A 27,976-nucleotide genomic window follows, 5' to 3' on the forward strand; every position below is an offset into this window, starting at 1 on the left:
CCCACAAAAACACTAATGTGAAAAAAAGGCCAAGTTCCTATCCAAAAATGTCGGCCTATAAAAGTGGTGAGATCAGAAAATTAAGGCCAAGTCTGCATTCCCAATTTTTCGTGTCTGCTGAAAATGCTGGATCTCAATTCCTTCAACCTTCTCTCAATTTTAACTTGGCAATGTTTTCCTTTTATTTTGAGAGAATGTTGAAAGAATTGAGATCCAGCATTTTCAGCAGACACGAAAAATTGGGAATGCAGACTTAGCCTTAATTTTCTGATCTCACCACTTTTAAAGGCCGACATTTTTGGATAGGAACTTGGCCTTTTTTTCACTTTTGTGTTTTTATGGGGTCATACCTACTTAATTAAATAACAGATAGTTACTTAATAAGGCCTCTCTCAACTTACTGTGTGATGGTTTGAGTGGTCACCTTTTTGTCTTCTATTTTTATAATTTCGATTTTCTTCAGATTGGAAAGCATTGAATTTTTGTCCATCATCATATTCTCCTTGGAATAACAGAGAAATTTGTTGCCTGCAAATAATCACAGGCTTGAAATTAGCTTGTAATGGTTAATTAGGGGTTTGGGAAAAAATTCTATCATGCAGTAAGCTCATAAATAGGTTTTCCTAATATTTTCCAACTGTTGAAATAAAATCTAATCACATCTATGTGTGAAGTGTAAAAGTTATTACCCTCTCTCTATGCTAAGATAAGGATGAGGAAAAGGTAAACATATCCTGTCCTCCTTCTTTGGTTTTGGGACATACCTTAAGACCTCCATTGCTACATTTTTTTTTCTCTAAAAGTAAAAAAAAAAAAAATGTTGAGTGTTACTTACTTGAGAAAAGGAAGGAATGGATCCGGTTCTGCAGTACTTTGTTCACACATTTTTCTATTTTCCTCCTCATGGTCAGCAGTTGATTCAAATGCATCAGTTTTGGTTGGTTACCATGGTGATAGGAGTTTCTGGCTGTCTCATTCATAGACTGATCGGCAGTACTTGTGTCATTGTCGTTACATAACAATGGGGCTCCAAATGTCAAATTTGGTGTATGTTCTTGGCCAATGATGGATGAAAAAAAAGAGGGGTAGGGGGGAATACCAATGTTTATTTCATTTATTTTATATTAAAAGCATGAAAAGGTTGTGGAAAATACAGTCAAATTTAATAAACCCCAGGACAGAAGGGTTTTCCTAAATTCAAACAAATGGGTTTATATTATTCAATGTTTCTCACCCAGAATCCTAGAAACAATCAGTTTTCTCAAGTGTATTTTATTCGAGGAGGATGAAATCGAGCCAGCCTGCTTTGGAAGCGCTTGGCCGTGGGTTCAACTTCCGCCTGGGGCGAACTTACATTCCGAGAGGAAGAAGTTGGAGCCAGCCTGCTTTGGAAGCGCTTGGCCGCGGGTTCAACTTTCGCCTGGGGCGAACTTACATTCCGAGAGGAAGAAGTTGGAGCCAGCCTGCTTTGGAAGAGCTAGGTCGCGGGTTCGATTCCCGCTCATGGTGAACTTATATTCAGAGAGGACGAAATTAATGGGAGCCAGCCTGCCTTGGAAGCACTATGTCGCGGGTTCGATTCCCGCCTGGCCGAACTATCTTATGAACTGATGAGGTTCGTTCGCAGATCGGCTGGCTTTCTCCTATCCTATCCTCTCTTCGATTTCGGGAATATATGACCTCAGCAGTTATAAGTTCCCTCTATGAAACCTTTTCGAAGAAGGAAAAAAAGGGAGAAAGAAATGTGAGAACTCTTTTGTTTCGTTCGCAGATCGGCTGGCTTTCTTCTATCCTGTCCTCTCCTCGATTTCGGGACGATATGACCTCAGCAGTTATAAGTTCCCTCTATGAAACCTTTTTGAAGAAGGAAAAAAAGGGAGAGAGAAATGTGAGAACTCTTTTGTTCCTATCTCCTTACACTTCTTTTGAATAGTCAACGTGGCGTTAATTTGAATAAAAGTGAGAACGATTTTGAAGTTCGATAACAAAAAAGCTCTTTTCCTCTTGTACTCAGCACCACACATAAAGTCCTGCTTCCTTGTCTTTGAGAAAAAATCTACAAAGATCACGTTCTTCTATCGTTTTTTCTGTTCAAAGTGGCGTTAATTTGAATAAAAGTGAGAACGATTTTGAAGTTCGATAACAAAAAGCTCTTTTCCTTTTGTACTCAGCACCACACATAAAGTCCTGCTTCCTTGTCTTTGAGAAAAAATCTACAAAGATCACGTTCTTCTATCGTTTTTGCTGTTGAAAGGAAAAAGATAGAGATTTTTTTTTCTCGACAACTGATTTTTTACTTTCCTTAGGTACCCTATAGGAAGGAAAGTAATGTAATCGGGTCAAATTTTCGATGGTCAGTTTTTAGTGTCAAAACACGTTTTGAGGTCCCTAAAGCCTAAATTCAAAGTTTCAGCCATTGGTCCGTGTGTGTGTCTGTCTGTCTGTCTGTCTGTCTGTGTGTCTGTGTGTCCGTGTGTCTGTCTGTCTGTAGTCAAATCTTGTCCATCCAGAAAAGAGCGGTCTGGATATCCAGAAAAGAGCGGTCTGGATATCCAGAAAAGAGCGGTCTGGATAACCCTATAATAACACTGGTCACAGCTCAAATTGTGAATGCTCCCTCATGGGCACAAGTGAGTAGCTACTTTACTCGAGTAGCGATTAGTGGTGGCATTACCAATATAAATTGATGATATCGAGTAGATGAAAATTAATAGTAAAAGAGGCACTTAGAAATGCTGGATACCCACGAAAATGTGAAAAAGCTCTCTGCTTTACCACAAAGATTCATGATTTTGTTCCAGTTTGATTTCTATAGAGTGTTAAAGAGCGAGTTACTTGTGGATCTGACTCAAGAGCTCCATGACTCACCTGTCTCCAGATCCTCGTTATAACTCTCACGACAAGACGCATGCGTGAGAAAAACCCCGTTAAAAACATCAAAACGTCGCTTTTTTGGTCAAACTATTCGTCGTCATGACAAACGGAGAAAAGAAGAGTGAGTTACATAATTACATCATGTGGATCTGACTCATTGACGAAATAACTCACTCACCTGTCTCCAAATCCTCGTTGTAGCTCTCACTATAGCGTGAGTTACATACATGTGGATCAAGCGTGAGTGACATACATGTGGATCTGACTCATTGACGAAATAACTCACTCACCTGTCTCCAAATCCTCGTTGTAGCTCTCACTATAGCGTGAGTTACATACATGTGGATCTGACTCATTGACGAAATAACTCACTCACCTGTCTCCAAATCCTCGTTGTAGCTCTCACTATAGCGTGAGTTACATACATGTGGATCTGACTCATTGACGAAATAACTCACTCACCTGTCTCCAAATCCTCGTTGTAGCTCTCACTATAGCGTGAGTTACATACATGTGGATCTGACTCATTGACGAAATAACTCACTCACCTGTCTCCAAATCCTCGTTGTAGCTCTCACTATAGCGTGAGTTACATACATGTGGATCTGACTCATTGACGAAATAACTCACTCACCTGTCTCCAAATCCTCGTTGTAGCTCTCACTATAGCGTGAGTTACATACATGTGGATCTGACTCATTGACGAAATAACTCACTCACCTGTCTCCAAATCCTCGTTGTAGCTCTCACTATAGCGTGAGTTACATACATGTGGATCTGACTCATTGACGAAATAACTCACTCACCTGTCTCCAAATCCTCGTTGTAGCTCTCACTATAGCGTGAGTTACATACATGTGGATAGGGACGGGCCCAGCTTGTTACTTTTAGAGAAAAAAATTGTAGCAATGGAGATCTTAAGGTATGTCCCAAAACCAAAGAGAAAGGGAAGAAGGAGGACAGGATATGTTTACCTTTTCCTCATCCTTATCTCATAGAGAGAGGGTAATAACTTTTACACTTCACACATAGATATGATTAGATTTTACTTCAACAGTTAGAAAATGTTATGAAAACCTATTTATGAGCTTACTGCATGATAGAATTTTTTTCCCAAACCCCTAATTAACCATTCCAAACTAATTTCAAGCCTGTGATTATTTTGCAGGCAACAAATTTCTCTGTTATTCCAAGGAGAATATGATGATGGACAAAAATTCAATGCTTTCCAATCTGAAGAAAATCGAAATTATAAAAATAGAAGACAAAAAGGTGACCACTCAAACCATCACACAGTAAGTTGAGAGAGGCCTTATTAAGTAACTATCTGTTATTTAATTAAGTAGGTATGACCCCACTAAAACACAAATGTGAAAAAAAGGCCAAGTTCCTATCCAAAAATGTCGGCCCTTAAAAGTGGTGAGATCAGAAATTTAAGGCCAAGTCTGCATTCCCAATTTTTCGTGTCTGCTGAAGATGCTGGATCTCAATTCCTTCAACCTTCTCTCAATTTCAACTTGGCAATGTTTTTCCTTCTCAAATTAATACCTAAATGTACCGTATTAAAATCGAAATTATAAAAATAGAAGACAAAAAGGTGACCACTCAAACCATCACACAGTAAGTTGAGAGAGGCCTTATTAAGTAACTATCTGTTATTTAATTAAGTATGTAGGTATGACCCCACAAAAACACAAATCTGAAAAAAAAAGGCCAAGTTCCTATCCAAAAATGTCGGCCCTTAAAAGTGGTGAGATCAGAAAATTAAGGCCAAGTCTATAAGTACTACCTCATAGTACTTGCTCTATACCTACCACCTTACCCTACCACAAACCTCATACATAAGGTCTTATCATAAGACCTTGTTTAGACTGCGGGAGTAAAGGGACTTTTCGGTCTCATTCTGGCAGGATAAACAAGGAAGGTTTGACGGAAGGGCTGACGACGCGTCGCTTTGTGCATCTTGACTAGGAAGACCTGAAGTTCGGTGCGGGTCACCAGAAGCATCTAATGTTCCCGACGAGAGGGCGGTGGAGAGAGGACTATGTACAGCGGAAGGTGAACTTGAAGCTGCGAAAAGAGGATAAATATAATAATATAATTAATGTTTGTTGTAAGTGACCCTGTTTTTCCGTTACCAAACTTCTGTTTACTTTTCTCTCTTGTCTTAATCCTATTCTCCGTCCCGAGACGTAATATCTCGACAAGGTATAACCTTAAAAAGGTACCCGTCATAGAAGGTACTCTGTTTTGTGCTTTGTTTGGTTGTAAAAGGTTTGATGGTATAACCTGGGACCGTGCCACGTTTATACTGCTTGAATAGGACTAAAGAGAAGAACACTCAGTTTCATGAGATTCGGATATAGACCATCCGGAGATGTCCTACACCTGAGCGCGAGCGCCCTTAAAGTAGAATCCATGGCTTTCATCATGGGACTTACTCTGCCCTGCGTGCTGTCGCACGATCTTTTTCTACCGCCATGGAATTCCTGAACCAGGCAAGCCTGGTCATCGCCATTTCTCATTCTGCCGCCAGTGAAAGGACTAAAGAGTTGGAACCTTTACTAAAGAGCCCTAAACTACGAGTAGAAGTTGTTTTTCAAGAGAAACCATTATCAGATCACTGATTTTCTGTTGCAAGAGCGGCTTTGACTTTAGTTTTAGGTAATTCATTGGTGGTCACAAGCTCGATTCCCGCCCGATGCTGATTCCATCCTAAACTCTGAACAATAAGATCTTAGCAGTTAAAGTTCCCCTTATGAAACCTCTTTTTTTTTTCTTTCTTTTTAAAGCTAAATTGTTGACACTATCCACTTACCTCCTTGATGATGGAATGGTCTCATCAGATGGGTTATCACAGACCCATCGGCATTGTCAACATCAGCCCTGGCATCAACCGGCCTACCTTCAGCAGCATCGTTGAGAACACTTCTGAGTTTGCCATCAAAGTTGATCTTTCCATCAATCAAGGCCTGTTCTGAACCCACAGCTTCCATGTCTTCACTGCTCAACCCAATGTAGGAATAGTTATCACGTCCACACGTCACGTTCTCACGTCTATAGCTCATGTTTTCACGCCCATAGGTCATATCCTGTCCGTAGTGCGTTTGGATAGTGCTCAACTTCTTCCTTGGCAACGGTGTTTGTTGGAACCCTTCATTATCGTACGAATCCCCAGGATACTGACCCGCGAACCCTTTTGGGTTCCCATAGGGTTCTCCAGAACCCAAAGAGACAAACTGATCTCCGTGAAAGCGGGGTTTGGAGGTCTTCTGATTTTTGGTGTTTTTGAGGTCCAGTTTCAGATGAGGGTACTTTTCGTTGACAAGTACCCGTAGTGCGTTTGGATAGTGCTCAACTTCTTCCTTGGCAACGGTGTTTGGTGGAACCCTTCATTATCGTACGAATCCCCAGGATACTGACCCGCGAACCCTCTTGGGTTCCCATAGGGTTCTCCAGGAGCAAGCCCATAGGGTTCTGCAGAACCCAAAGAGACAAACTGGTCTCCGTGAAAGCGGGGTTTGGAGGTCTTCTGATTTTTGGTGTTTTTGAGGTCCAGTTTCAGATGAGGGTACTTTTCGTTGACCAGTATTGGTTCAGAATCGTCCCCATCCGGGGAGCGATCGAAGGGCTTTTTGGGCTTCTTGGATTTCTTCGCTTTCTTCTTGGGAGCCTTGTCTTTGGAACTGATTCCACCAATTCCAACGCCGTCAACGGTTTCAGCACCGATTACAGCATTTTTTGAAGACTTGTCCTTGGAACGGCCTCCATCGAATTCAACATTTCCAACGCTCTCAACGCGTTCAGCGGTTCCACCGTCTTCTCGCGCCCGGCAAGGCGAACCGTAAGCAACACAACCGTCCGGAGCGTCAACGGTTTCAGCACCGAATTCAGCGTTTTTCGAAGACTTGTCCTTGGAACGGCCTTCACCGAATTCAACACTTCCAACATTTCCAACGCTCTCAACGCGTTCAGCGGTTCCACCGTCTTCTCGCGCCCGGCAAGGCGAACCGTAAGCAACACAACCGTCCGGGTCGTCCCGGGTGACTCGCATGGCGATATACTCCTCCTTGCCGCCTATTAGACAACATCGGCGACACGCCGCGCATAGGCGACTGACGCGCGTCACGTGTTGCGACCACATGATGCGCATCTGGGCGATTTCCTCGTCCTCGGCCGTCGTGTTGGGTTTCTGTGACGTGACGGAGGGGAGAGATTGGCGAAAAAGAGAGATTATATGAATTTATGAATAATTTTTGTATTTACTCGTATTGACAGTAATATTAGAGGGATGAACATTGTACCTAATAGTATTACATTAGGAATAAGTACATAAGTACAAGATATTATGATGAAAATTACTCCGCTATTTATGATTTAAATGATAAATACATAAAAATATTGCTTCAAAGGCTCGGTAGCTTTCTGAAACTCCAAATCTAAAGTAGGTCTGTTGATAGAGCGAAATATAACTTTCCACATACATATTTACTTCACTCATGTACCTAGATATTCCTGACTATAAGTAAAGTTACCATTCCTTGGGAACGACACCCATCAGTGAAAATGTAAAGATTGTTTTGCACTCAAGGAATAGTTATCAATACAAGGGTGTCCCCTTCTAGAGCGCAGGATAGTTTATCACTTACCTCTTTCTTACTCTTGAGCTCATCTGAATTGAAGCTATTGAGTAACAGGGCCAAGAACAGGTTGAGAACCATGAAGTTCCCCATGACCAGGGCCGGAAGGAAGATGGCGAAACAGGTGCCTGATCCTTGCTGTGAAACGGGAAACCAGGCATGGATTAAAAATTCATCTATTCCATATCAAATCAAATCATGAATTCTTTGTGATAAATCAGAGGGCTTTTTCACAACTTTTGTGGATATTACAGCATTATCAAGCGCCTCCTTCACTATTATGTAATTCCCATCTCCTCGTATCATCGTATAAACAGTGCTTTATTTTATTTTTTCAGTAGGAACAATAATACTTTTTTTTAAAGTTAAGCAAGGTTTATATACTTTTCTGTAAACTTTACCTATGAAATATATAAGACCTTGTTTAGACTGCGGGAGTAAAGGGACTTTTCAGTCTCATTCTGTCAGGATAAACAAGGTATATTCTATTCTATTCTAATAAAACTAATACCTAATAAATAGGTACAATAAAAATAGCAAGTGAGTGCTTACATAGATAAAGTTACTTAAAGGTTGAGGTCACGAACCAAGCAAAAACCAGACTCAAGTTCAACTCCCAGATCAGGCAGTCCCCATTGGTAATGCCGCCACTGGTCGCTACTCGATTAAAGTAACTACTCAGCTGTCCTCACGAAGCTGAGTGCACCCCGAACTCCAAGCACAGAGCCAAGAAAACTTCGAACCCGGGAGCTCTGGCGATCTATGCCTGCTTTCTATCGTTGATGGATCTTTTGACAACTATTTCACGAAAGAACGGCTCGGGCCAATTTTGAAGAAATCTCTTACCTGGTACTCCTCTGCTCTCATGCAATCCCACAGTGGCTCAATCCATTCCCCGCACAGAATTCGGAATATCATCATGAACGAATGGAAGAAATCGGAGAAATTCCATCTGAAAAAATCAAATCATAACGACAACATTAGGTCAACCGGGATGGTAGTGAGGAGGACTTGGGTTCAAATCCGGCCGAGGTATGCATTTTCATCCTCAATAACTTACATTTTTGGGCCGCGCTAAAGGGACTCTTTTGTTTCGCAGCGATAACATACCTAACTGCTATATTTGACTTTGACTCGAGTTCTCTTCTCTTTTCCTTCCTTTTTAGTCCGTCCTTCCTTTATTATTACTAATAATAAAAGGTATAGTGGACGGACTATTGTATTCGCTTCGGTGTCGTCTACCGTTTTCGGACAATTACAAAAACTGAGTTTTTGTACAAGAGAAGCGTGTGCTAAAAACTTCTTTTTCCCCCAAATATATGATAACAATAATTTGGATAATATGAAGAAACGTCTTACAAGGCTAAGCCACAATACGAGGCTAAGAATAAAACGTAGCAAATTTTCCATTGCTGGCGAGTCATCTACAGGGTATGTCAAAAGTATCGCTTCTTTTCTACTCTTCTTACATCTACTGGGTATGCCAGAAAATTCTCTCCTCTAATCCCAGGCAAGGGTTTCGAGTACCAAAGGGACATTGGAAGTCTGTCTGTCCGTCCCCATAAAAGGACTTATCCAAACCTGGTCGACCTATATATCAAATTAAAGGTCTTTTTACCAGGAACACGAAAATGGTGGTGCAAACATCTACTGGGTATGCCAGAAAATTCTCTCCTCTAATCCCAGGCAAGGGTTTCGAGTACCAAAGGGACATTGGATGTCTTGGTTTATTAACAACCTAAATATCAGGGCCAGAAGCTAAGGGGTGGTCTTAGTAAGCAGGGGGAGTATGCCAGAAAATTCTCCCCTCTAATCCCAGGCAAGGATTTCGAGTACCAAACGGACATTGGATGTCTTGGTTTATTAACAACCTAAATATCAGGGCCAGAAGCTAAGGGGTGGTCTTAGTAAGCAGGGGGCTGTTGGTATAGATTCTCTATTATTGCCCTCACTGGCATTACTGGAGGCTTGGCGACTACTTAGCTGTCCTCGATTGATACGTACTCCTGGAGCCACTGAGGAAAATAGATTTGGTTAGGTTTAGGTTACTTACTAGTGGTTCTCTGAACTGTAGACCTCACGCAGATTCTTTTGCCTAAGATGTGACTTAAAAAGATTTGCCAGCGACAGTCATTGTCCTCATAGTTGTCACCTTGTGACCTCATATCTGTGAGACGGTATACCGTCACTGTACCTATAACTGCTAGGATTTTTACTTTCTATTATTTTTAGTGATTTCACCCTCTATTCGGGGACAAGCTACCCTTTTACTCACATTAACCTCACCCAGCCTGAGAGGATCCGGGAAAGGCCAGCAGCAACGATTGCCCAAATAGCCCCCCATCCAGATATCTTCAGTGATTGGTCCATTTAACTTACTATCGCTTCGCAACTACGGCTTTTTCAGATTTTATTTCTTGGTGGGCAGGATTTTTTGTTGTTGTAGTTTGGTGTAATAGAAAGTCGTGTGAACTTTTCACCAGTTTTTTTTTTTTTTTTTTTTTGATATCTAACCGTTTTGTGAAAACCGCCAAAAAGCGGTTAATTCCGCCTGTGGGCGGCGCCCAGTGCAACTTTTGAAAGAAGGAATAATAATTTCATTTTGTTTTTTATGCTGCTCGAATAAGACGAAGGAATCTTTGTAGTATTCATACTTACGGCTAAAATTTATTTCACACCTAAGCTGGGATTGAACCCAGCCATTAGGTACTAGGAAAAAATCGATGCAAATAAGATTAAATCATTGTAGGTTCTAGGGATTTTCTCTCCCTCAATTCATTATTCTAGGGTTGAAAAACGGGTAAATTATTAGATTCTAGGAAGAAAATTTCTACTGTTCTAGGACAAACTTTTGCACTGTAGGGAAAATTTTAATAATAGAGCAGTTGCTCTTACTTTTTTTTTATTCATAATTAAGGTGTTTACCCAAATGCAACAGTTGTATTTTAGGGTAAATAATTGGGGCCTAGAGCAAATATTTGGATCCTAAGGAAAAGTTTTAAAAAGTTCTAGGGTAAACCAAAAATCACAAGATTTTGCTAGGCTTATGAATCAAAACGTTAATTTACCCGAGGAGATATCCGAGTCATACATATATTTAAAAAATAAAATACAAGAAACGGTTTCTAATCTCGGAATGACGGGTAAACCATGAGGGTCTAGGAACTCTAGGGCAATCTTACCTTCCGTGTCGGGATAAGAGTTGTACTGGGCTGCCTCGGGCATGGCTGACGGGAAGTCCATGCCTTCTACCCCCTGTAGGAACCTTTGATAGGCAAACCAGGCAGATCCCGCCTGTAATAGAAACGTAAATGCGCGGTTTTAAGGTGTGTCCAAACATAGTCGACCGGCCGTCAATCGACGTCTTTCAATATCGATCGGCGAGGTGAATCTATGTTGAGGCAATGTGGATGGTTTGGTCGACATCGATCGATGACCGGTCGACTATGTGTGGACTGTGGACACACCTAATGAAATGTATGGTTCGGCCGGTATTCAGGGACAAAGTTCCGCCATTGAGGTTCATTATTGGATGCAGATCAAAAGTGTCCGCGTCCCTAAGTTCGAGAAATGTACGGGTCGCGAGAAATGTACGGGTCGGCCATTATTAATTTAAGGCCAAAATGTCGAAAAACTAAAAAAGAGTTCGTCTTTCTCAGGACTTAATATTTTGGCCCAAGTCCCTCAAACTTCACTGAGAGATGCAACAACTTATTAATATCGATCGGCGAGGTCAATCTATGTTGAGGCAATGTGGATGGTTTGGTCGACATCGATCGATGACCGGTCGACTATGTGTGGACACACCTAATGAAATGTACGGTTCGGCCGGTATTCAGGGACAAAGTTCCGCCATTGAGGTTCATTATTGGATGCAGATCAAAAGTGTCCGCGGCCCTAAGTTCGAGAAATGTACGGGTCGCGAGAAATGTACGGGTCGGCCATTATTAATTTAAGACCGAAATGTCGAAAAACTAAAAAAGAGTTCGTCTTTCTCAGGACTTAATTTTGGCCCAAGTCCCTCAAACTTCACTGAGAGATGCGACAACTTATTTAGATCAAAAGTGTCCCTTGGCCGGGTTCCCAAAAGGTGCAGAATTTCGGATCGGCCCTTATATATTCAAGGCCAAAATTCTGATTTCGGGGCTAAATTTGGAAAAAGCCCAAAATAACAGCTCGGCGGTCTATAAGGTCTACTTACCCAGGTAAATATCGAGAAGAATGAAAACAAAATGGCGGAATAGGCATCCCCGGTGCTGGCAGATTCTGGTACGTCCTTCTCTGAGGTATCACTCCATTGGTTAGCCAGGTAGCAGAAACTGATGAAATAGAGCAGCGCCCAGAGACCTGAGGAAACAATATAGGGTTTGTAAGATTCAAGCCTTGACTTTGAATCGGGGCCGCATCCAGGGTTTTGTTGAGGAGGGCCCAAGAGTCCAAACGACCTGGTCATGAGAGAGCGCTTCGTTTCATATAGGTGGTGATGAACATCATTCTATCTGCTTTGATGCTAGAAAAGATGGTGAAATTTTTATCGAGAATTTGGCCTGTGGTATCAACCTCGCTTAGTATTGGATTTGCCTTCCACTCAAGAGTCTTTTTTTAAGAGGTTTGATAGAGAGAATCGTGTCTTGATCGTTGCGAAATTGGAGAGAGGAGGACAGGATAAGAGAACGAACCTTACCTCCTGAGAATAATGTTCGTATCTGGCGGGTATTGAACCCACGTACGGGTTACGACTTAATGCCTATAAGGCAAGTGATCTTCCAAGCTAACTATTCTAGATGTAAGCCTTGACTTTGATTCGGGGCCGTATCCAGGGTTTTGTTGAGGAGGGCCCGAGAGGCCAAACGACCTGGTCATGAGAGAGCGCTTCGTTTCATATAGGTGGTGATGAACATCATTCTATCTGCTTTGATGCTAGAAAAGATGGTGGGACATTAGTGATCACTGGTGTGTCTGCACTGGTCTCGACTCCTAGGCTAGCCTACTATCAGGTAGACCTGACAGGTACGCCTGAACAGGTCCGCCTGATACCTAGAGGAGCGAGCACATACACTGTCAGGTAGACGGTAGACCTGACAGGTACGGCTGAAAAGGTCCGTCTGTCAGGTCTTCCTGATACCTGATGAACACACACACTATCAGGTAGACCTGACCATCCCTTAGAGTTGTTTTCCCCTACACCTCGGAGTGGGCTTTTGAGTCAGTTGGGATTCGAACCTTCACCCTTCTCTTTGTCAGACTAGCGTCTTGACTACTTCTCTACCAAAATGGGCATTAGTAATCACTGGTGTGTCTGCACTGGTCTGGACTCCTAGGCTAGCCTACTATCAGGTAGACCTGACAGGTACGCCTGAACAGGTCCGCCTGATACCTAGAGGAGCGAGCACATAAACTGTCAGGTAGACGGTAGACCTGACAGGTACGCCTGAAAAGGTCCGTCTGTCAGGTCTTCCTGATACCTGATGAACACACACACTATTATGTTTGGACACACCCTAACAACATTAATACTTATTATTTTCTCGTTTCAAAAACACGAAAAATCAGCCAGCCTAGTTAGCTTAGTTGGTAGTGCGTCTGCCTTCTAAGCGCTAGGCCGCGGGCTCGATTCCCGCCCGGGGCGGATTTTATCCTGATGGGATAATGTTCGTTCTCGGAACGGCTGGCTTTCTCAGGCGGACCTGACCATCCTTTAGAGTTGTTTTCCCCTACACCTGAGCCTCGGAGTGGGCTTTTGAGTCAGTTGGGATTCGAACCTTCACCCTTCTCTTTGTCAGACTAGCGTCTTGACTACTTCTCTACCAAAATTCATAAACCTACCTCCTCATACATAAGTACTAGGTACCTCATAGTACTTGCTCTATAGTCTATACCTACCACCCTACCCTACCACAAGTCATAAACCTCATACATAAGGTCTTATCATAAGACCTTGTTTAGACTGCGGGAGTAAAGGGACTTTTCGGTCTCATTCTGGCAGGATAAACAAGGTTAGATAGGTACCCATTCTATTTTATTCTACTTCGTAACTAAAAGCCCGCCTCCCGAGAACGATCCGAAGTGCGAGTAAATTTATACGCCCGACAGACGACTTTTGTTTTGGACAATGATGAATTGATAAAAAGTTGAAACATGCTGAAATTAATGATAGGTACCTACCGTAAAGGAACAGTGAAAAAGTTGTCCAAAGATACAGGAAATCCGTCAAATTTGGTGAAAAAATGGGCCAAGTGACACACAAGAGGGACAAAGTCACGGGAAACTAGCCAAACTTGAGAAGAGGGTCACAAACCACCAAAAGGAAAAATACCTTTCAGGGGGAGACTCGAAACCACGGAAATTATCCTTAAAGGGAAACACTTGCCACTTGACCTCACTAAGGAACAGAAAAAAAGATACCTTTTCGACTAAAACGAAAGTCAAAATCAAAACAAAATCCCGATAAGAAACAAAAGAAAATTCAAGGGTGTGCGTTCGTTTTCGACTCTTTTTCGAGGGTCGCTGTCGACATTGTCCCCGACTAAACCCACCACCAAGAACACACAACCAAAGTGGGCCAAAACCCACTTGAAACCCGTCAAACTTGAGAAAAACCGTCCAAAGATACAGGAAATCCGTCGAATTTGGTGGAAAAAATGGGCCAAGTGACACACAAGAGGGACAAAGTCACGGGAAACTAGCCAAATTTGTGAAGAGGGCCACAAACCACCAAAAGGAAAAATACCTTTCAGGGGGACACTCGAAACCACGGAAATTATCCTCAAAGGGAAACACTTGCCACTTGACCTCGCTAAGGAACAGAAAAAAAGATACCTTTTCGACTAAAACGAAAGTCAAAATCAAAACAAAGTCCCGATAAAAAAACAAAAGAAAATTCAAGGGTGTGCGTTCGTTTTCGACTCTTTTTCGAGGGTGAAAAAACGCGCGGAGGGAAGAAGGAGAGGGAATTTTTCTCCCCCCGTACATTTGGGGATGTGATATGGATTTTTATCGTGAAAGCTAGCGCAGGCGCCGTGTGAATGTGGGAAAAAGAGAGAGGTGAGCGGGGGGAAATAATGAGATGGGAATTTTGATAATGTGGAGAGCTGAAGAGGCTTGGCGTCGAAAAGTTTGCCTGATATGGAAATAAGGTACGTGACCAATGGTCTGAGGGACATTAGTGATCACTGGTGTGTCTGCACTGGTCTCGACTAGCTATCAGGTAGACCTGAACAGGTACGCCTGAACAGGTCCGCCTGATACCTAGATGAGCGAACACATACACTGTCAGGTAGACGGTAGACCTGACAGGTACGCCTGAAAAGGTCCGTCTGTCAGGTCTTCCTGATACCTGATGAACACACACACTATTACATTTTGTATTTGTACCTATATCTGTATTTTTTATTAGTTTTAAATCATACTGCTCGCATAGTCCCTTTACTCCAGCAGTAGGCTATTATTGTGGTCGAATCCTCAAATTATTTTGAGGATAAAATTTCATACCTTGGCTGGGATTGAACCCATGCCCTCCTGTTTACCAGGCGAGCTTCTTGACCACTACACCACCGAGGCAGGGGTCTGGTCTTGTTATTCCTAATCACATACTATTCTATGCTATTCCCCAGGCGGCATCCGACAAGCCACACTCAATGTGAGCGGAGCAGACTGTTTCTCTTATTTGAAATACGAGGGCGGTGTTCATAGGGTTCAGCGAGTGCCGAAGACGGAAAAGTCAGGCCGTCTGCACACGAGTACCGTTAGCGTGGCCGTGTTACCTCAGCCTAAGGACATTGAGGTAACTATAGTGTTTATTTAGCTATCGTGAGAGAGGTGCCTACATTGCCTATCTCATGGACAGGGAAAGTAATTGAACTGTAGAACACACTAAAAAAAGAAGAAGGAGAAAGAAAAAAGCCAGCATTATAAGCTCGATCATAGCCCGATTTCAAAATAAAATCAGTAAATTTCCTTTAAGTGTTAAACATGGCTGTCAAATTTCATCAAAAGTGGATAAATCGTTTGGGAGTCAAGTATAGTGAAACAAAGCATTTAAGTTGTGTGTTTGGGAGCAAGTTGGGAGTTCAGCATTTAAGTTTAACAAAGTGAAAGTTGTGGTAAAGGGGGAACAAAATTCGACGAATTGGGAGCAAGTTGGGAGTTCAGCATTTAAGTTTAACGAAGTGAAAGTTGTGGTAAAGAGGGAACAAAATTCGACGAATTAAAACCTTATTTCCACGAATTAAGGTCCTAAACCTTAGTAAGTTGTGTCGTACACAAAAAGCGCACTCTGACGCTTAGGTGTAGGGCCAATGGGCGATCCTTTGGGTTAAGTTTATACGAATCTACGAAGTTGTGTGCTTTATTTAGGTTGGGGGAACAAAATTCGACGAATTAAAACTTTATTTCGACGAATTAAGGTCCTAAACCTTAGTAAGTTGTGTCGCACACAAAAAGCCCACTCTGACGCTTAGGTGTAGGGCCAATGGGCGATCCTTTGGGTTAAGTTTATACGAATCTACGAAGTTGTGTGCTTTATTTACTTAGGTTGAGTCTAAACTTAAATAAAGCACTCTACTAAGCGTACAAAAACAAGTAAAGCACGGCCTTTTCCATTTTTACTGATACGTGTATTATTCTTGAACCCATCAAATATAGGAGACCTTGTTTAGACTGCTGGGGTATAGGGACTTTTCAGTCCTATTCGGGCAGGATAAACAAGGTATATTCTACTAAACTTGATATTTTGTAGGTGCATTTGGAGGAAAAAGATTTGAAGGTGGAGACCAAGAGGGCCACAGGGGCCGGAGGTCAGCATGTCAAGAAAAAAAGCAGCCATATAAGCTCGATCATAGCCCGATTTCAAAATAAAATCAGTAAATTTCCTTCAAGTGTTAAACATGGCTGTCAAATTTCATCAAAAGTGGACAAATCGTTTTGGAGTCAAGTATAGTGAAACAAAGCATTTAAGTTGTGTGTGTTGGGAGCAAGTTGGGAGTTCAGCATTTAAGTTTAACAAAGTGAAAGTTGTGGTAAAGAGGGAACAAAATTCGACGAATTAAAAATTTATTTCGACGAATTAAAACTTTATTTCGACGAATTAAGGTCCTAAACCTTAGTAAGTTGTGTCGTACACACAAATATACGAGACCTTGTTTAGACTGCTGGGGTAAAGGGACTTTCCAGTCCTATTCGGGCAGGATAAACAAGGTATATTCTACCAAACTTGATATTTTGTAGGTGCATTTGGATGAAAAAGATTTGAAGGTGGAGACCAAGAGGGCCACAGGGGCCGGAGGTCAGCATGTCAATACCACAGACTCGGCCGTTCGGATGACCCATATACCCACTGGTAAGTAAATCCTGGCTAATTAGGTAATAGAAGGTCCCGGGTCCGATTCCCAAAGTTGAAAAAAAAAAAAACGCATTCGCAAATATTTCGAGTAAATCCTGGTTAGTTATTAGGTCCCGCGTTCGATTCCCAGAGTTGACAAAAAAAAAATGCCGTTTGCACTCGTTTTTCGATTTGCTGATACGTATTTCATCGGCTTTTTTTCTTTTTCTTCTTCTTGGATTCTGCTGTTGGTACAGCTCCTAAATATGAAGTTTTATGTCTCTTCTCACCCATCTGATGAAAGGCATGCTACAACACAGACCACGATCCTTTTTTTAGAGGTTTGATAGAGGAAACTGTAAAGGTGTGTCCACAAATAGTCTAGCCGTCGATCGATGTCGACTGAACCGTCCACACTGCCTCGACAACATAGATTCGACGTCGATCGACGTCCGGTTGACTGTGTTTGGACACACCCTAATAATAATAATAATACTTTATTTTTTTCTCGTTTCAAAAATACGAAAAATCGCATTATATGACAACGAACCTTATCTGTGTAGGACGAAGCGCGTCCTAGGTGGAAATCGAACCCGCCGTTCCCTAACTAACTAATATTTTTCATGGGAAACCCAAACTTATAATAAACGGTACAAAATGTGAAAGAGTTGTGCAGGGAACGCTCTCCCCATTCATACTTGAGAGCAGATGTGAGCAAACTTGGCCGGAGCTTATCAATTAACTCGAGAGTTATCCGTGGTGATAACGAAGAAATCATTGAGTCAATATCAATTACAGCTCCCGTGGTGGTGGCTAACTCGAGAGTTTTTGTGTCAACACTTTGACTTCTCTTGGAGGGTTTCAGCAGTCATTTGACTTCGACCGAAAAAAGTGACTGAAAAAATTTCGGACTTGGGGGGAAAAATTGATGGAAATTTCAATTACGAAATGGAAAAAAAAATCGTTATTTTGAAAGAGGTCTGACAGAGGGAACTGTAACTGCTAAGGTGTTATCGTCCCGAAATCGAAGAGAGAAGTAAGACAGGATAGAAGAAAGCCAGCCGTTTTCAAACTTGTAAACTTTGACGATAATTAGGCGGAGGGAATCTAAAAAAGGGAAAAAAAAGCAATTGTGATCAGAAAACTGAGAAAAAAGGTCTCTGCGGACCTCCCAAGGTCCAATCGGTCACAGAATCTCGTGAGAAAATTTCCTTTATGTGTTCAACATTTTCGTTCAATTTCATCAAAATAGGGCAAATAACATTTGAATAGTAAATTAATAAAACAATAATAATCGAAGGGTATACCCATTCTCATGCTTGATGTAATGAGGGATCATTAAAAAGTGTCCAAAAATTGAACTTTTTTTTATAAATTTTTCTTGGACCATACCGGGATAGCATACCAAATTTCATCGCTCTAGGACAAACCGTTCTTGAGATATTTTGTATACCACACCGTGCCCTTATATTAGCCCAAACCAATCACCCTTGGGCTGATTGAGAGTCTGACGATATACACCATCCCCGTCTGTACACGGAAAAAGGTGAGGAAGAAGAAGAAAACTGTTGGTATAATTTTTACATTTGGGAGCTAAAAAAAGCCCCAGGAGGGGCTAGGTTCCCCAAATGCTAGGTATCCTGACATTGAATAACTTATTGACCGTCTGAAGCTGTGTCCAAACATAATCGACCGAAACGAGGCAGTGTAAATATAGACGGTTCAGGGACGGTGAGGGTACTTCTAAGTTCCATCAAGGCCTTGGGATAGCAGACCTATCAAACCCCTCATTAGACCCCTTCAGTTCGGGGGCCCTGAGCTAGCTCTCTGGCCTAGGCACCTCTTGGTATCCTCTTAATGGAATAGCATATGAACTCACAGCTTTTCTCTAGAATAAACCTGAGTATGCGGACTCTTTAGAGGTGCTGCAGCATCCTTTAGAGTTATTTTCCCCTACATCTGAGCCTCGGAGTGGGCTTTTGAGTCAGTTGGGATTCGAACCTTCACCCTTCTCTTTGTCAGACTAGCGTCTTGACTACTTCTCTACCAAAATTCATAAACCTACCACCTACCTCCTCATACATAAGTACCTACTACCTCATAGTACTTACCCTACCTCCCACCCTACCCTACCACAAGTCATAAACCTCATACATAAGGTCTTATCATAAGACCTTGACGACCTTGTTTAGACTGCGGGAGCAAAGGGACTTTTCGGTCTCATTCTGGCAGGATAAACAAGGTACCTATTATATTCTATTTTATTCTACTTCGTAACTAAAAGCCCGCCTCCCGAGAACGAAGTGCGAGTAAATTTATAGATACGCCCGACAGACGACTTGTTTTGGACAATGATGAATTGATAAAAAGTTGAAACATGCTGAAATTAATGATAGGTACCGTAAAGGAACAGTGAAAAAAGTTTCAGACATAGGTACCTAATGTTCGAAGTAGGTACCTACCTACGTACAGATTTTTTTTTTTTTTTTTTTTTTTTTTTTTTTTTTTTTTTTTTTTAAGGGGTTTGTTTTATAGGGGGAACTACAACGCCTGGGGTAAATGGAAAGAATTAAGCCCTAATAACTCCAAACTTAGAGAGGTAAAAGACACTATTTTTCCTTGGCCTTCATCCAACCTCAAAACTCATAGAGAAGAAATAGTCATCACTAGGCTTCGCATAGGACACTCTCGCTTAACTCACGGTTACCTTATGTCCAAAGATGATCCCCCTTCCTGTCCTTTCTGCCTATCTGAATTACTTACCATAAAACATTTACTGATTACTTGTACCTCAAACCGTTTACACTCTATTAGATCAAAACATAATTTTGGCAGCTCACTTTCTATAGCCTTAGGTGATAACACCAACAACCTGACCAATGTTATTTCGTTCCTCAAAGACATAGACCTTTACAAACATATCTAATTTTTTTTTTTTCATTTTTTTTTTATTATTATTATTATTTATTTTATTTTTTTTTTATTTTTATTTATTTTTTTTTTCTTTGATTTATTACCTTTTTTTTTTTCTTTTTTTTTCTTCTCCTACCACTCCCTTTCCTTGTCTTTAATCCACTCCTTTATTGACATTATTTCATCGCCACTTTACTACCTGGCTGCCTGATCAACTATTAATCGTACTCACAATGACCTGCTTCTGAATTCAACACACCCCCGCCGTCTACAATCAGCGATCATCAAGACTCTATGTTCATCAAGCCCCAGCTGAAGTGGATATTGTGCAGTTACATGTGACCGCTATACAAAAACCTGTTCATCATCATCATCAGCAGTTGCACTGTTGCAGTTTTACCACAAAATCTGTGTTTTACTCATGTAGAATCATAGATCAGATCTTTTTGGTGCGACATAAATTACACGATCTTTTACAAGCTACTTACGAGCTAAGTATTTCACCATTCTCTCATATCTCATCTGTACCTACCCAACCAACCAAAACTTCAATGGAAAAATAGTCTTGCTTAGACAAGACCAGTTCAATATGGGGTCCCTCATTTGCTCTCACAGTATGGGCCTGTTAAACAGAATGGGTGGAATTCGAACTCTTGGAGACATCAGTTTCAAAACCTTGCAATATGCAATGTATCTGATGAATCCTCGAAGAACTTTGCATAGTATCTACAAAGGTAAGTGATTTATCCAACTTACCAAACACAGATTTGCTAGCCTAGTTAGCTTGGAAGGTAGTGCACCTTTGTAAGCACTAGGTCACAGGTTTGACTCCTGTCTATGGAAATTTTTATCCTGAGCAGATGATGTTCTTGGAATGGCTGGCTCTTCTCTTTGATTATGGAATGATAAGGCCATAGTAGTTTTACAGTACCCTCTATGAAACTTAAAAAAAATCTTGATAATTGGGGAGCTGATTTAAACCATGTTTGTTGTCTTCTTTTTTCAGTTAACACATGTCTCCAGTCCAAAAGTTACCAGCTTTAAACTACCTACCTGATAGATACCTTTTCTTCCTCTCCAGGTATAAGTGTAGAAAGTCAAGAAGATCGCTCCCAAATCAAAAACCGAGCGAATGCGCTGGCCAAATTGAAGAGACTCATATACGAAATTCAATTTGAGGAGCAGGAGAACAGGTGTAAAATCAAGCGGAAAATTCAGGCGAGTGTTGTAATTTTACTAAAGATTATTAATATTATCTTGGAAGGCAGCGCGCTAGCCTTGTAAGCGCTAGGTCGCGGGTTCGATTTCCGCCCGGGACGAACTTTATCCTAAATAGATAAGGTTCGTTCTTGGAACGGCTGGCTTTCTCTTATTCTGTCCTCTCTTCGATTTCGGGACGACAAGACCTTCGTTGTTGTAGTTCTCTCGATCTTTTTTTTCTCTCTCTCTCTGTGGACTACTGTAGAGATTTGATAAAGGGAACTATAACAACACAGGTCTTATCGTTCCGAAATCGAAGAGAGAAGTAACTGAACCCAGGATAGGAGAAAGCCAGCCTTTCCGAGAGTGAACCTAATCTGTTTAGGGTAAAGTCCACCCTTTGCGGGAATCGAACCCGCGACCTAGCGCTTACAAGGCATACGAGCTACCCTCCAAGCTAACTTGAGTGTTGTAATTTTACTAAAGATTATTAATATTATCTTGGAAGGTAGCGCTAGGTCGCGGGTTCGATTTCCGCCCGGGACGAACTTTATCCTCAATAGATAAGGTTCGTTCTTGGAACGGCTGGCTTTCTCTTATTCTGTCCTCTCTTCGATTTCGGGACGAGAAGACCTTCGTTGTTGTATACATATGTTAATACAATGTTGATACATAGGATGTCTGATATAAACCTAACAAAAAATTCGTTGTTGTAGTTCTCTCGATCTTTTTTTTTCTCTCTCTGTGGACCACTGTAGAGATTTGATAGAGGGAACTATAACAACACAGGTCTTATCGTTCCGAAATCGAAGAGAGAAGGAACTGAACCCAGGATAGGAGAAAGCCAGCCTTTCCGAGAGTGAACCTCATCTGTTTAGGGTAAAGTCCACCCTTTGCGGGAATCGAACCCGCGACCTAGCGCTTACAAGGCATACGAGCTACCCTCCAAGCTAACTAGGCTTTGTTTTTATGACATTCTATTATAATAATACATAATAGACTCTTGAGTGGACGGTAACCACTAGGCGAGGTTAACGCCGGAGGCGTTCTCTACCACCTAACTCTTAGAGCTTCATTATTATGTGAGTTTGGCACTCGAATAAATGAGGATAAAATTACATGCCTCGGCTGGGATCCAACCCACACCCTCCTGGTTACCAGGTGAGTGTCACTATGCCACCAAAGCAGGTGTTGTACTATTCAATTCTACTCCACTTTACTTCACAGGTGGGTCGTAAGACTCGTAACGAAAAGATCGCCGGAGGCGTTCTCTACCACCTAACTCTTAGAGCTTCATTATTATGTGAGTTTGACACTCTCGAATAAATGAGGATAAAATTACATGCCTCGGCTGGGATCCAACCTACGCCCTCCTTGTTACCAGGTGAGTATCACTATGCCACCAAAGCAGGTGTTGTACTATTCAATTCTACTCCACTTTACTTCACAGGTGGGTCGTAAGACTCGTAACGAAAAGATCCGCACGTACAATTATCCACAGGACCGAATCACCGATCATCGCATTCAGAGAACCGTGTACAACGTTGCCGAGTTCATGTCCGGCGGTGCCATGTTGCATGAGCTCATCTCTGACATTAGACAGCACGACTATCAGTTTCGAATCGATCAGTTGCTGAGCTAGGAGAATTCCTAGGCAGCTGCTGAGCTAAGAGGATTCCTAGTGGAGGAGTTAGTGGAATTTCCAGATCCTCCTTTGGAGCAGCTACATAGACCAGGTAAATTGATTAGAACCACTTGTTTAGAATTTCAGACTGATAGGATAAAGGGACTTTTCAGTCCTATTTGGACAGGATAAACAAAAGATAAACCAGATCCTCCCAGAATCAGCTACATTTAGCTAGAAGACCGAGGTATGGAATTTCATCCTCACTTATTTGAGCATTTGACCACGTAATAATACATCTCTAACGGTTAGGTGGTAGAGAACGCCCCCGGCGTTAACGTCGCCTATTACCTTCCACTCAATAGTTCACTATTGAAAAAGCTACTCATGGCATGCGAAGACCGTCACCCGTCCACATGCACGTCACGCTGGACGTAGCTTCACCTTGGTATCCGTTGTCTAACTGTTGCATTTCATCTCTCAATGCCGCGCGTTTCTATTATTTTAATGTGTGACTATTCATTTTCATTACATCATTTGTCCTAGAAATTACATCATCATGGCATGCAGTCTCTAAATGTCCTTATAAAGTATTGGTTTTCGGAAAACAATTCACAACAATAAACTAGGTGGGTATAGGAAAAAAACTAATATGAAACAAGCTGGGCCCGTCCCTCCGGGAATTTTTTAGCCCGTAGTTTATTCGATCGTGATTAGAGAAAATCAGTACCTAAGTATGTACCTACCTACCTAATTTGTTTAATATTCAGTTTATTATTATTATTGATTTCACTTTCATGTAATGATTTAAAATTAAGACTAGAGCCCGTTCTCCCTTTATTCCTTTTAATGTTTCCTAATAACTACCAATATAGTAGGTCATTTATTGTCCTTGCTCGGCGTAGCTTAACACAGATGACGCTAAAACCGGTCTTAAAATAACGACTGAAGTGTTATCTAAAACTTTCTCGCTTTGAGTCTAGAGGTCGTCGCGACAAATTTCAAGATCAGGGCTCATTTGTGTGATTGTGTGAGAAAATGTGAAAAAAAAAATTTCCCCAAAACCTAAATTTGCACCACCACTTTGGTGTTTCTGGTAAAAAGACCTTTAATTTGATATATAGGGCGACCAGGTTTGGATAAGTCCTTCTATGGGAACAGACAGAGTGACTGACAGACAGACAGACGACATCGAAGCGAATACAATAGCCCGTCCACTATACCTTTTGTTATTACTATCGTAATAATAAAGGAAGGACGGGCTAAAAGTTAATCAATTTTTTCCATATTATGTATGAGTGTATCATAATCAATTTAAATAAAAGAATGAACTCATCTTATTTTTGTGTTTGATAATGATGTGTAATTTGGTAGCAATAAATAAAATTGCATTGAGGAGAAATCAAAGGAGAATCAATTAATCAATTTTTTCCATATTACGTATGAGTGTATCATAATCAATTTAAATAAAAGAATAAACTCATCTTATTTTTGTGTTTGATAATGATGTGTAATTTGGTAGCAATAAATAAAATTGCATTGAGGAGAAATCAAAGGAGAATCAAAGAATATTTTAATTGGACAAACAGTCACGTTTGACAAGCATTGTGACGAACATTAGTGTATTATGTGACGAACATTGATACTTTAGTCTTTAGTGGCGTGTCGAGATAAGCCATATTTTATTATGTGACTTTTTTTTTACATTCAACTAGGCTGAACCAAAGAGATTCCGCTTTGGACGTCCACACTTGATGCCATAGGCTACTGAAATGTATTTTCAACATTCAACTAGGCTGAACCAAAGAGATTCCGCTTTGGACGTCCACACTTGATGCCATAGGCTACTGAAATGTATTTTCAATGGTTATTTGGAAGAGGGCCTCTGAGTGAAATGTTGCTATTTGCTTGATGAAAAAAAAAAATCCAATAAATAAAGAGTCTGTCTCTTATTTAAGGGAGATATCTTAATACATGGGTTTGCTTGGGTAATCACCATAAAATATGCTTTGGCTGTCAGGGCGCGCAGATATGCGCTCACGTGAGCATCTTAATAAGGACATTGATCTAATGTTTATTAATTGAAATGGGATTTTGATTGGATATTAAGTAGGTATTAATTGAAGGGTAATCACAGTAAAATATGCTTTGGCTGTCAGGGCGCGCAGATAGCATCTTGTCGTGTCACGTGAGCCTATACAGATAGCGTCACGTGAGCATCTTAATAAGGACATTGATCTAATGTTTATTAATTGAAATGGGATTTTGATTGGATATTAAGTAGGTATTAATTGAAAATTGCAACTTCGCCGGCGGATTTGAACCCGGGACCTTCTGCAAGTAAGGTTACCGAGATCAGCTACACATGTAGCAATAACTCGTGTCTAGATGCTACACTGTCTAGGACTAGGAGATTTCTGAATGAAAACAAATGGCTCAAATGAATCAGGTCCAATTAAACTGAGTAAACAAATATTTAGGACATGGCAATTATGATTAAATCAAATCAAGAGGTCTGGCTTTGAATGAGGAAAAATCAGCGAGAATTGTGTGTTCGTACAATGTTTGCAGTAGTGCGGAATGAAGGTTTAGTTTAAGAAGGATGTGCAAAATGTGCATAAGCTATTGTTTTTTTACTAAAAAAAAAAAAAAAAAAAGGGTTTGATAGAGGAAACTGTAATTGCCAATGTCTTATCGTCCCGAAAGCGAAGACAGAAGAAAGACAGGATAGGAGAAGGCCAGACGTTCTGAGAACAAACCCTATCCGTTGCGGATAAAATCCGCCCCGGGAGGGAATCGCAAGGCAGACGCTCTACTAACCAAGCTAACTAGGCTGGCCGAGGAAGGCCGAAGAATCAGCCTTGCTGTTTTAGGGTGCACTCAGCCTTGTGACGAAAAATCAGCTGATTGGCATTTCAGAGGGGGGAAAAAATCAACGTGAGTCTGATAGGACCTTAGTTGAAAAGGTACTTCACATGCCTTCGTAAGTGGCATTACCAGTCAACCAGTGTAGAAAATGATTTATAAAATTTATAAATGAGAAATACCTCATTGTTAGGCAGGCACTTATCCCTACAAGCTCTGAAGGTGTGTCCAAACATAGTCGACCGGCAGGATAGGAGAAGCCCAGACGTTCTGAGAACAAACCTTATCTGTTGCGGATAAAATCCGCCCCGGGAGGGAATCGAACCCGTGACTTAGTGCTTAAAAGGCAGACGCTCTACTAACCAAGCTAACTAGGCTGGCCGAGGAAGGCCGAAGAATCAGCCTTTTGCTGTTTTAGGGTGCACTCAGCCTTGTGACGAAAAATCAGCTGATTGGCATTTCAGAGGGGGAAAAAAATCAACGTGACAGAGTCTGATAGGACCTTAGTAACAAAGGTACTTCACATGCCTTCTTAAGTGGCATTACCAGTCAACCAGTGTAGAAAATGATTAATAAAATTTATAAATGAGAAATACCTCATTGTTAGGCAGGCACTTATCCCTACAAGCTCTGAAGGTGTGTCCAAACATAGTCGACCGGCCGTTGCAGAGTTGGTCGATTTCGATCCACAACAATTCACATCAATGGATGGTCGGTCGACGACTGTCGACATGTCTGGACACACCTTGAGAATGTTCTCAGATGACTAATCCTTCTCTCTTCGTTTTCGGGACGATAAGACCATAGCAGTTACAGTTCCTCTATCAACCCTCTTGAAAATTAAAAAAAAAGTGATAAGCCATTTCCCGACTTGGAAAATTTGAAATCCTATGTTTTGTTTCATACCTACTTGGAAAACTCTAACTAACTAAAGTGATAAGCCATTTCCCGACTTGGAAAATTTGAAATCCTATGTTTTGTTTCATACCTACTTGGAAAACTCTAACTAACTGGTTGAGTCTAAACTTAAATAAAGCACTCTACTAAGCGTACAAAAACAAGTAAAGCACGGCCTTTTCTATTTTTACTGATACATGTATTATTCTTGAACCCATCAAATATAGGAGACCTTGTTTAGACTGCTGGGGTAAAGGGACTTTTCAGTCCTATTCGGGCAGGATAAACAAGGTATATTCTACGAAACTTGATATTTTGTAGGTGCATTTGGAGGAAAAAGATTTGAAGGTGGAGACCAAGAGGGCCACAGGGGCCGGAGGTCAGCATGTCAATACCACAGACTCGGCCGTTCGGATGACCCATATACCCACTGGTAAGTAAATCCTGGCTAATGCGGTAATAGAAGGTCCCGGATCCGATTCCCAAAGTTGAAAAAAAACGCATTCGCAAGTATTTCGAGTAAATCCTGGTTAGTTATTAGGTCCCGCGCTCGATTCCCAAAGTTGACAAAAAAAAAAAAAAAAAAAAAAAAAAAAAAACCCGGTTTCCACGTTTTTTTTTTAAATTTTTTTTGGGGGGGTTTTTTTTTTTTTTTTGTTTTCTCCACTTTACTTCACAGGTGGGTCGTAAGACTCGTAACGAAAAGATCCGCACGTACAATTATCCACAGGACCGAATCACCGATCATCGCATTCAGAGAACCGTGTACAACGTTGCCGAGTTCATGTCCGGCGGTGCCATGTTGCATGAGCTCATCTCTGACATTAGACAGCACGACTATCAGTTTCGAATCGATCAGTTGCTGAGCTAGGAGAATTCCTAGGCAGCTGCTGAGCTAAGAGAATTCCTAGTGGAGGAGTTAGTGGAATTTCCAGATCCTCCTTTGGAGCAGCTACATAGACCAGGTAAATTGATTAGAACCACTTGTTTAGAATTTCAGACTGATAGGATAAAGGGACTTTTCAGTCCTATTTGGACAGGATAAACCAGAATCAGCTACATTCAGCTAGAAGACCGAGGTATGGAATGGAGGAGTTGCAATTGGGAAAATATTATTAAATCTGAGGTCAAAACTCCGAAAAAGTAACTTTAAAAGGTCGAAAATTCAATTTTTAATTGCCGTTCTAATGAAAAAGTCCAAATATGAGGTCAAAACTCCGAAAAAGTAACTTTAAAAGGTCGAAAATTCAATTTTTAATTGCCGTTCTAATGAAAAAGTTCACGAGTTGTGACGTCAGATTTCACGTCAAAATGTGCAGAAACGCTTGCGCACAAACAAACGAAGCGGGAGTCATGAATTATGACGTCATGAAAAAGAGGGCCGCATGTTGAGTAAAGCTGGTCTAAACGTATAAACATAGGATTTGCATGCACGTGAAATTTTTGCTTCTCCACAAAATAGTAACTTCGAGTAATGGACTTGGATAATGAATTAATGATTCAAGAATAATTCACGATTTTTTTTTCTTTTTCCTTAAAAAGGGAGATATAAATAGAAATAAAGTAATGAAGGAGTAGATTTAAAACAGCAACAACAACAACAACGGCAAACAAACAAAATTTATGTTCAGTTTGTAGGTTTTT

At 41.1% G+C, this 27,976-nt stretch overlaps 2 protein-coding genes across 2 annotated transcripts; one reads left to right on the forward strand and one right to left on the reverse strand.

Moving 5' to 3' along the window:
• Window positions 1-9,392: 9,392 nt before the first annotated feature.
• LOC103516784 (synaptogyrin-1-like) lies at window positions 9,393-11,967 on the reverse strand. Its single transcript, XM_026829079.1, has 3 exons — window positions 11,716-11,967; window positions 10,664-10,808; window positions 9,393-9,529 (listed from the first exon to the last, which is right to left on the reverse strand). Exons 1-3 carry the CDS (start codon window positions 11,965-11,967, stop codon window positions 9,393-9,395), a joined length of 534 nt encoding a protein of 177 aa, XP_026684880.1.
• A 3,150-nt stretch (window positions 11,968-15,117) lies between these two features.
• On the forward strand, window positions 15,118-22,980 carry LOC103516785 (peptide chain release factor 1-like, mitochondrial; the record flags this gene model as incomplete). Its single annotated transcript, XM_026829080.1, has 4 exons — window positions 15,118-15,297; window positions 16,740-16,851; window positions 20,828-20,964; window positions 22,397-22,980. Coding segments are annotated over 4 exons (621 nt in total), but the record flags the coding sequence as incomplete, so codon positions are not given.
• Window positions 22,981-27,976: the final 4,996 nt, after the last annotated feature.

Source organism: Diaphorina citri, unplaced genomic scaffold (assembly GCF_000475195.1).
Source record: "Diaphorina citri unplaced genomic scaffold, Diaci psyllid genome assembly version 1.1 scaffold1662, whole genome shotgun sequence".
In the NCBI taxonomy this organism is placed as follows: domain Eukaryota; kingdom Metazoa; phylum Arthropoda; class Insecta; order Hemiptera; family Psyllidae; genus Diaphorina; species Diaphorina citri.